Source organism: Sardina pilchardus, chromosome 2 (assembly GCF_963854185.1).
Source record: "Sardina pilchardus chromosome 2, fSarPil1.1, whole genome shotgun sequence".
Classification (NCBI taxonomy): domain Eukaryota; kingdom Metazoa; phylum Chordata; class Actinopteri; order Clupeiformes; family Clupeidae; genus Sardina; species Sardina pilchardus.
Window position 1 is genome coordinate 23462200 of NC_084995.1, and position 10000 is coordinate 23472199.

General features: G+C 50.9%; 1 protein-coding gene across 1 annotated transcript in view; it reads left to right on the forward strand.

Moving 5' to 3' along the window:
* Positions 1-10000, forward strand: part of LOC134067225 (ephrin type-B receptor 1-B) — a 190287-nt gene that overhangs the window by 68594 nt on the left and 111693 nt on the right. Inside the window, exon 3 of the mRNA XM_062522367.1 lies at positions 8665-9346. Within this exon, the coding sequence (XP_062378351.1) occupies positions 8665-9346 (682 nt within the window). The remainder of the gene's footprint in view (positions 1-8664; positions 9347-10000) is intronic.

A 10000-nucleotide genomic window follows, 5' to 3' on the forward strand; every position in this document is an offset into this window, starting at 1 on the left:
AAATTCCCTAAATAAGTGTGTGATGCGTTTTATTTATTCTCCGTTAGTAGCAGTCGAAGCTCATCAGTGTGGCATCTTTTAGCCTCACAGCCAAAACACCTGGGCCTTGATTTATGGCATTGCTCCCCCTCTATGCTTTGCTGGCGCCATTCAGTTGGCTTTGCATTAATAACAAGCTCATTTTCCAACCCACTGCTTTAACCGAGGTGAATAAAATGAATCTGGTAAATTGCCTACCTTTCATTTGTTGTGATTTTCTGCTCGGATGGAATATAGTAGGCATTCAGCTTTTCTGTTTTTTTTTTTTTTGCTACGCTCCTTACCTGGTGTATGTGTAAATATCCGCAGGGCTCTTTGAAACGATTCCCAAACATCCGTACTTGCCTGAGGTTGTCCCAGGTTTTTTTTGTAAAGAAATAACAAAGCATCGAATGGTACAAAAAGATTGATCAAAAGCGAGCCTGAGACAAAGCGAGCCTGCAGGTCGGCGGGAGCTCACAGAAAGGGCCTGATCCTAACCCAAAGAACACGCAGCTTGACTGTGCAGTACATTACATGGAGCGAGTGATTCTCAGAAATGGATTTTCAAAAAAGAAAATAAGAAGCGTGTAATGAAGCCTAATGGCAAATATTGTACCTACGGCGCATATTTCCCCTGGGAGACAAATACACTTTTAATGAAGTCTGTCAGCGAAACGTAGAAAAAGAGAGTCAGAGAGAGAGAGAGAGAGAGAGAGAGAGGGAGAAAAAGCAAATGTAATTCAGGAGCAAGTGGAATTACATTTGCGAGGCATCTACTTCGTAGCACCACCACACACGGTCAGCAAATCTTCCCATTGTCTTCTTCCCCTGTAGAGAAAGAGAGGAAAGTGCCCCCCCCCCCACACACACACACAAACACACACGCACACACACACACCTACACCACCACCACCCAACTCCTACACACTTCTGTAATCAAAAGCGGAGTCCCCAATTATGGAGTCGGAGGAAGCAGCACCGTCACCACCGGAGGGAGGCGAGAGTCTGGATCTTCTCGCGTCTGCTCCGTCCCCTCATCCATCAGCCTCAGCCGTGCGCGACCGCCGCTCCACTCCACTCCGCTCCGCTACGGCTCGGCCCAAAATAATCATTTGCGCCCAGACAAGCCGGCAGACGCGGAGCAGCACAATAAAACGCCCAATCAGAAATGATAATAGTAATCACGTCTCTGCATGTATTAGGGCTGACACCAGGCTATATTTCTCTCTCTCGCTCTCTCTCTCTCTCTCTCTCTCTCCCTCTCTCTCCCTCTCTCTCTCTTTCCCTCCCACTCTCTCTCTGCAGCAACCAGTTTAAAAATGTGTCTGTATTGCCGTGTGGCACACTGCACACACGTCTCTGTCACAAACACAATATCGAAAATAATATTACTGCGATGGAGGCCGAATTGATTGGAGGTTACCTTAAAGCTGGGTTCATGAGTTTGCACAGAACTTTTTTTTTATTTTCAGTGAACAGATGTCATCTGTTCCAAAAAAAAAGAAAAAGAAAAAAAGAAATAGAACCTTTGTCCGGACCCTTTACAGTAAATGTTAGCCGCACCCTGAGCGGTGCAAAAGAGGTCAGAGAACAGAACCGAGTCCCTGCAGAACTCCTTTTATGCACCACGTCCTCTCTTTCCCAGGCCTCGACTCACGTCATCGCTCCGACATTAATGGAAGCGCTCACTGGAAAGCTCTTTGGCTGCCTCGCCTGCCAGAGAAAAGCGCCGTGACGCGCCAGTAATGGACATTTTTTTTATGCGCGCTATTCTAAACATGTTGCCAAACAGCTATCTCCCGCCATGTTCCTTTTTTTAATATATATTCTGTATTTTATATGCTTTTCTCTCTTGCTTGGGAAGTTGCGACGCTTTGAAAATGGGAGTGCTAACTCAATCATGTCTGCCCATCAGAGATGAGTGTTCCTGCTTTTCTTTTTGAGTGTGCCTTGAAAGAGCGGTCCTAACGATGGATCTGCCTGAAGTACCCCCGTCCATTCCACCCAGCAAAGAGATAGAGAGGGAGAGAGAGAGATGCTGTATCCTGTTTTCTTTCTTTCTTTTGTGATATATTGTCAGTTTGTAACACTGACTTTGGCAACACTGAGAGAGAGAGAGAAAGAGAGAGAGAGAGGATTGTCTGTGGGCGGCTAGAAAAGGTGTGGAGGGGTCGTGTCATTTGGACAGGAATGGCTTACTCTGCTCTGTCCAGCCAGTCCCTTGTAAAGTGGCCCTCACCTGTCTGTGTAAAGAGCTATTAGCACGGGCGTGTAATGTGTTGAACGCAGTGGATTATGGTTGCAGATGAGATGCTGTAGATGGCTTTTGGTTGTTGTTGTTGTTGTTTTGGTTTGGAGACGTTTGGCTCTGGATCAGCTCCGTTTCCAATCGCTGAAGACCTCTCAGCCTTCAGTAGGTAGAGCTGTAAAGCTGTGTGCTGATCGAAGAGAGGGGGATGGATGTGTGTGTGTGTGTGTGTGTGTGTGTATGTGTGTGTGTGGGTGTGGTAGAGGGGGCCTTGGCCTGCTGGTTCCTGAGTCTTATAGTTATATTCCGTCTCACTCACTGGCACACTGACAACATCAATAACTGGCATGGCTGACTTTTATAAGCACCAGAGGAGACAGATGAAGAAGATGGGGTTTTTGTGTGTGTGTGTGTGTGTGTGTGTGTGTGTGTGTGTGTGTGTGTGTGTGTGTGTGTGTGTGTGTGTGTGTGTGTGTGAGAGAGAGAGAGATAGAGAGACAGTGTATATGTGTTTGTGTTTGTGTGTGTGTGTTTGTACTTTGTACTTTTCCAGTCACTCAGACGTACTGTATACCCCACCTTAGTGAAGATATGATGATATGATGTCAGAAGAAAATAGGGGAAGGAAAACCAAACTAGGCCGAACTGGTTGGTCACTTTCCAAACCAGCCCCTTCTGGCGCTGCCTAATCTTGTCAAGGACATTTCCCGATCTCCCACCATCATCATCATCATCATCATCATCATCATCTTCTTCTCAGTTTGGATGAACTTTAGTTTTTTTCCCCCCCTCCTTCCCCCTGTCATTTCTTTTTTTCCCTCCTTCGGCAGAGAGTAACGACAGGAGATCAATATGATGAATGGCTTTTATGAGGGGTCTGTATCAATGTCGTGCGAGCGCTTTGGCGACGCCGCGATCAGGGTCGGGGAGCGGTTCGGCTGAATGCATTAGCTCACCTCCATCTCATCTTCACAGCCGGGAGCGCTCTAACCCGCGGTCATTAACACACACATTAAGATCGCTCTCTCTCTTTCTCTTTCTCTTTCTCTCTCTCTCTCTCTCTCTCTCTCTCTCTCTCTCTCTGTCTATCTCCCTCCATCTCTCTCTCTATCTGCCTCCATCTCGCTCCCTATCTCCCCCATCTCTCTCTCGCTTTCTCGCTCTCTCGTTTCAACCCTTTGCACCCACACTCTCCTCACTGTGGCCCATAAAAAAAACTCCGAACCAATAATGACATGCCCATGTTCTATATTATTACTTTGAAAAAAAAAAATAACATGGCATTAAGAAAAGCTCTCATCTTAAATCTCATTTAAGTAAGCGCTGCTTTATTGCCACCTACGTTGATATATGGGGGTGATGGAACGGGGATGGGCGGAAGTTCTCGGAGCTGTTTTTTTTCCTGTCCTTTTCATGCCATCTTCTGTAGAGGTACGATACAAGTCGAATCGTTTCGGGAACCACGAGAGCTGCTGTGAGAATGGTGGAGGAGATCTCTGACCCTCAGTGTTCATTTCCAGTAACTGAGATGGGGTGGAGGTGGTGGTGGAGGTGGTGGAGATGGGGTGGTGGTAGCGGTGGTGGAGATGGGGTGGAGTTGGTGGTGGAGATGGGGTGGAGTTGGTGGTGGTGGTAGCAGTGGTGGAGATGGGGTGGAGTTGGTGGGGGTGGAGGTGGGGGTGGTGGAGATGGGGTGGTGGTAGCAGTGGTGGAGATGGTGCTGTGGGGGATTGACTCAGAACATGGATGGAGAGGGAGGCTGTGGAGGTACGCTACTCTCTCTTGTCATGCGGAGCCCTTGTTTACCTTAAAATCACGCTGAATTATGCAGTGCGGCGGGACCACTCGGGCCCTATCTCTCCAGGACGCAGCAACTAAATATACACAGTGCTGGACAAGGAATGTTATTTTAAGCCCCCTCGGGTCCCCCTAAATGGATGTTTGGACAAGAGAGTTCCATTATGGACAGGGTGATTGCTGATGATCCACCATTGTTGTTTCCTCTCAGAGGTACTTCAATGATATGTGTGTGTGTGTGTGTGTGTGTGTGTGTGTGTGTGTGTGCTTGTGTGTGTGTTTGTCTTTAGAGAGTGGAAAGGCAGCAGATGTATATTACATTAGATAAATAGTTAATCGTGACTCTGATGCACTCCTGAAAACATCCACCAAAAGCAAAGAGGCACAACACAGTGATGCTGCAGCTTTGGCCACCTCCACCTCCACCTGAAGGCTTTCTCTCTCTTCACCCCCACCCCCACTTCTCCTCCTCTCCCTTCCTCTCCTGCTGTCCAGATGGACATTGTTACATGCATGTGCGAGTCTTGTTCCGTCCGATAATCAGAGGTTAAGCACGGAACATCGTTTTCTGCCTCTGTTTTTTTAATTCAATCAAAGAACCCTTTTAGCACAGGTGCATTCAATAAGGGCGTCGGCGCCTGATAAGAACGCGGCGGCTCATTCCGGCTCATTCAGGGGTAATGAGTTGTGATAATGCTCTATTTACGTTGCCGCGCTCTCATCTATCTCGTCGCGCTCCTCTGTAATGACTCTCCTGGCAGCCTGACGCCGTCGGTGTCGCATGTTTGATGAGCGCTAATGCACACAGGTACTAGCCGAAAGGAAAGGACCGTGAAAAAGCTACTCGGCGAAGACTGCGCGAAAAACCGAGAGCGCGCCGAGCTCACTCGCGGAGTCCCGTCCTCGCCGCAAGTTTTTAAATCAACCCCGCGTTTGCGCATACATCATTTCCAGGAGTGTAAGCAAGGCAGTGAGAGAGAGAGAGAGAGTGAGAGCGTGCCAGTGTTAGCCTAGCGCCACTGTGACTCGGAGCGCATATATTAGCAAGCCTAGGCAGCGATGTCAGTAATTCCCTTTGGCTACATAAAGCTAGGCGGCAGCTCTGGAGTACCGGCTGTGTGAGTGAGAGAGACCGAGAGAGAGAGAGACCGAGAGAGAGAGAGAGACCGAGAGAGAGAGAGAGAGACCGAGAGAGAGGTTTCACGAGAGCGGATTCAGCACCTTTCATTGTCTGGGCCGTGGCCCCCCGTAGGGTCTGGCTTATGAAGGATGGCAGTCATTTGGGCAGACCGGGGTGCGAGTATCCCCAGACTCTCCCCGCTCGGTAGTTGGTGAACGGGGGTGGTGGTGTGTGTGTGGGGGGGGGGGATGCTATGCCACTCGGTATTAATGGCTGCTGAGCGCTTGAATGGACAGGTCCGTCTAATGCTGATGAATGGTCATTACAGGCCAGAGACAGGCAATGGGAAGAGGGGCAGAGATAGAGAGAGAGATGGAGAGAGAGAGAGGGAGAGAGAGAGAGGGGGGGAGAGAGAGAGAGAGAGAGAGAGAGAGAGGGGGAGAGAGAGTAAGCTTTAATTTGTGCCTGGGATTTCTGTAAACTCGTTAATCATGCGAGCCGTGTTGGGCACGAAGCCCATCCACACATACACACCCACACCCACACCCACGCACCCCATCCTACCCCCATCACCATGTCCTCTATCTATCTATCTCTCTATCCCATCCACCCCCACGCTTCCCCCCCCCTCCCCACCCCTACGCATCAAGACCTCCAGCCCCAGCGCGCTGCGTCTATAAAGCCTTTATTACACATGCGCTACATGACGGGCCTCATTAGGCCTCCGGCTCGTTTGCGCCGCCCGCTCCTCGGGAGTAACTGATGAGGTGGGCTCACCCCGCCCCAGCCCCTACACACACCCACCCTCTCCCCTCCTGGATTTATTGAGTGTTAGGCATGTAGAAAGGTCAGGGGAAGACCCCCCACCCCCCTTCCACTACCACCCCCCGCCCCCCTCTACACTTCCCCACGGTGCTTGGCTTCACGTGGGCTGTGGGGAGATGTATGGAGATCCGGGAGCAGTGGTAGTACATTAGGAGGTGCACACACATCGCCGCGCGTCGCTTGTTGATAGACTGAGAGTGCAGAGGCGTAAAGGGGTGGAGGGGGTTGGGGTCGTGGGGGGGCGCTGGGGGGGTTGCTCGGAGAAAGCCAACTCCCCATTTGGCTTAATGATAAGAGGGAGGCGGTTTGATAGATATCCCCAATTACTGCCTTTGTGTGCGTACACTGGGATGTGCTAAATTGTCTTGGAATGTGTGGGGAAGAAGCTAGGAATAGGAAGTAGGTCAGTGGAGCTGGAGGGGGATATTGGAGTGTGGTGAGGTGAATTATGAGGGGGGGGGGAGAGTGCACAGAGAAATGATCAAGCAAATAAACAAATGGCCTGGATAAAAAATAGAATGAAATTCGCTTCAGTGCATCTCAGAATGTGGGATTTGTTTTATTACCGGTATATTTTAGTGAACGTGTTTCATCTTACCTGCATGCTGTTGTCCTGATGCTGTTTTCACAGTGAGTGTGTGTTTGTGCAACATCCCTCTCAGCTGACCTTTTCCACTTGTCTCCGAGTGCCAACTGAGCACTCCACCGCCCCCCCCACCTCCACACTGCCCTACGCCTTCCCTCCAACACCCCCACCTCTGCACTCCTCTACTCCCACCCTCTCGCCTCCACCCTCCATAATGCCCTACGCCTACCCTCTCACCCCCATCTGCAGTCCAACCACTCTCCATTTCCCTTCTGGACGGCAACTTTGACTTATTTCTTTATTTTCTTTATCGCCTCATATCTCAGAGATGGCCGTCCTGTGGAGAGACCTCAAAGGTCTTTTTATTACCCCCCCCGCCCCTCCTCTGCTTGCTCAGCTCGGGGGAACTCGAGGGTATCACGTTTAAAACTTCGCTCACACAGTCGCCTGTTTTGTTAAAAGCGGTCGAGATTACCCGGGGGGGTCGCAGTGTTTGTCTGCCTTTATGGAGTGTGTGTGTGTGTGTGTGTGTGTGTGTGTGTGTGTGTGTGTGTGTGTGTGTGTGTGTGTGTGTGTTGGTATGTAGACGGCAGGCGAATGACAAAATGGTCAGAGCCGCCACTGATGTCCCAGACACGACCTCACAGCTGGCATGCTCTGGGACTGCGAGAGATGGGTCAGACGGGATTCAGCTGGACTATGGCACACACACGCACACACACACACACACACACACACACACACACTGACACACACACACACGCACACACACACACACTGCACACACATGCACAAACGCACACACCACAGGCTCACGCCTGTCAGTTTACACAAACATGCGAAGCGGTACATTTGGTTCTGTGCCATGGCGAGTGTGATGGCCTTGTGACTCTGCTTTGGGACACCACACTGTGACTGACCACATCTGGTTGTTATTAATTCAGCACATCAGTGTAGAACCAGAGCCTGCTCTGTCGGACTTAATACGTCAATAAATTGAATTGGTCCCACTTGGATTGAATTTTAACGGCAGATAAAATGTGTTGATGTGTGAGATTGTGCGTGTGTTTGGTGTGTGTGTGTGTGTGCGGGTGTGTGTGTGTGTGTGTGTGTGTGTGTGTGTTTGTGTGTGGGGAGAAAGGGGGTGTCTCATCTGTTTTCAGCTACAACCTGTAGTGATGTGTTACTGCATAGGGACAGTGTGTGGCCGCATCTGTGTGTCTCATGTGTGTGTGAGTGTGTGTCCATATGTGTGTCGCTGGCAGAGTTACTGTAGCTGTAATGTGGCACTCTGAAGTTGTTGGCACGGAAACATGCAAAGCAGCTCCCGTTGGATTAATGTGCCCCTTGCACCCATCTCATGTTTCAGACTGCGCGGAGAGTCGTGCCAACGGCGCTATTTCACCAGTGATCACACGGAGGCTGCACTCCGCTGCCATGCACTACCCACTTCCTGTCTAATTGTAATTCAATAGCACATAATCTCGAAATTGTTACGCGTAGCATTCCATAATGTGCCAAGTCATGCTTGGCCAAGACAGTGTGTCTCACGACTCAGGTAATTACAGCTTATGTCTGTGCTCTGCGTGTGAGTGAGCATGTGTGTGTGTGTGTGTGTGTGTGTGTGTGTGTGTGTGTGTGTGAAGGAGAGAGAGAGAAAGAGAGAGATAGAGAGAACAAGTGTGTGAGAGATGTGACCGCAAATAGATTCAGTTAACAGTCAAATGTGCGTGTCTGAAATTCCAGCACAAAATAAGTACATTACGGAGAAAAAGATCACGTTAGACTGCATTTATAATTCATAATCGGGGGGAGTTCGGAATGGAGAAGTTGGTGTAACTCTGAGAGACTCCTGGAGGTAGTGCAGGGCATTAATTTTTAATGTCGACTGAGATAATGCCTCGAGCCGACCCAAAACATCCGTAGTGCGAGACCTCTGAGTAAGGCATCTCACATCCCGCTCCGAGCTTGTCTCCTTCCTTCTTACCCTCTCTCTTACAAGTTTGTTGTCTTCTTTTTTTCCCCCTCTTTCCTCTTTTTTTTCTCTTCCTTTCTTTTTTCTGACAGTGGGAGGAGGTGAGCGGTTACGACGAGAACCTCAACACCATCCGCACGTACCAGGTGTGCAACGTCTTCGAGCCCAGCCAGAACAACTGGCTCCTGACCACGTTCATCGACCGCCGGGGCGCCCAGCGCATCTACGTGGAGATGCGCTTCACCGTGCGCGACTGCAGCAGCATCCCGAACGTCCCCGGCTCCTGCAAGGAGACGTTCAACCTCTACTACTACGAGACGGACTCGGTCATCGCCACCAAGGGCTCGTCCTTCTGGATGGAGGCGCCCTACCTGAAGGTGGACACCATCGCGGCCGACGAGAGCTTCTCGCAGGTGGACTTCGGCGGGCGCCTGATGAAGGTCAACACGGAGGTGCGCAGCTTCGGGCCGCTGTCGCAGAACGGGTTCTACCTGGCGTTCCAGGACTACGGCGCGTGCATGTCGCTGCTGTCGGTGCGCGTCTTCTACAAGAAGTGCCCGAGCGTGGTGCAGAACTTCGCCGTCTTCCCCGAGACCATGACGGGCGCCGAGAGCACCTCGCTGGTCATCGCCCGCGGCGTCTGCATCCCCAACTCCGAGGAGGTGGACGTGCCCATCAAGCTCTACTGCAACGGCGACGGCGAGTGGATGGTGCCCATCGGGCGATGCACCTGCAAGGCCGGCTTCGAGCCCGACAACGGCAACGTCTGCCGAGGTAAGAGCAAAAACTCTCTCTTTCTCTCTCTCTCTCTCTCTTTCTCTCTCTCTCTCTCTCTCTCTCTCTCTCTCTCTCTCTCCGAGCGAAGCTCTTTCTCTAGTTCACATTAACACTAATGCGCGTGGATTTCTCCATTCTCCACTAAAGGGCTTTAAAAAAATAAAAATAAATAATAAATAATCCGATGTTTTACGCAGGCCGGTCCCGGGGGAGCCCTTGGGAATGTTTTATTATGTTTGCGTTCTGTCGGGAGTTCTGCCAGAGTTTTGAACTTTCCTCGGCGGTGATGGATCGGCGTGGCGAAACATAATAAACGCTAACACGTCGGGGGGGCCCCGAGCCTCGACGCCGCTCGCTCGCTCGCTCGCTGGCTCCCATGCCTCCCTCAGATGTGCTGTTGACTCAACGCGGCTCTCCCTCGTGTCGAAACCAGACGTAATTCCCCCCGCGCTGCCTTGATCACGCGTGTTTTTCCTCGAGTTTGCGCGGCGCGTTTTTTTAAGAGCCGCGCGGCGAGTCGGAGGAACGAGTTCAGACAGAGTTGATGTCGGCGCATGTAGAGGGGTGTCCGCGCATCTGCTGGCCCCTCCGCTAAAGGCAGGGGGCGCCGTGGAGGAGCCGGTTTTTGCGTTTGCCGCGTGATTGATGTTC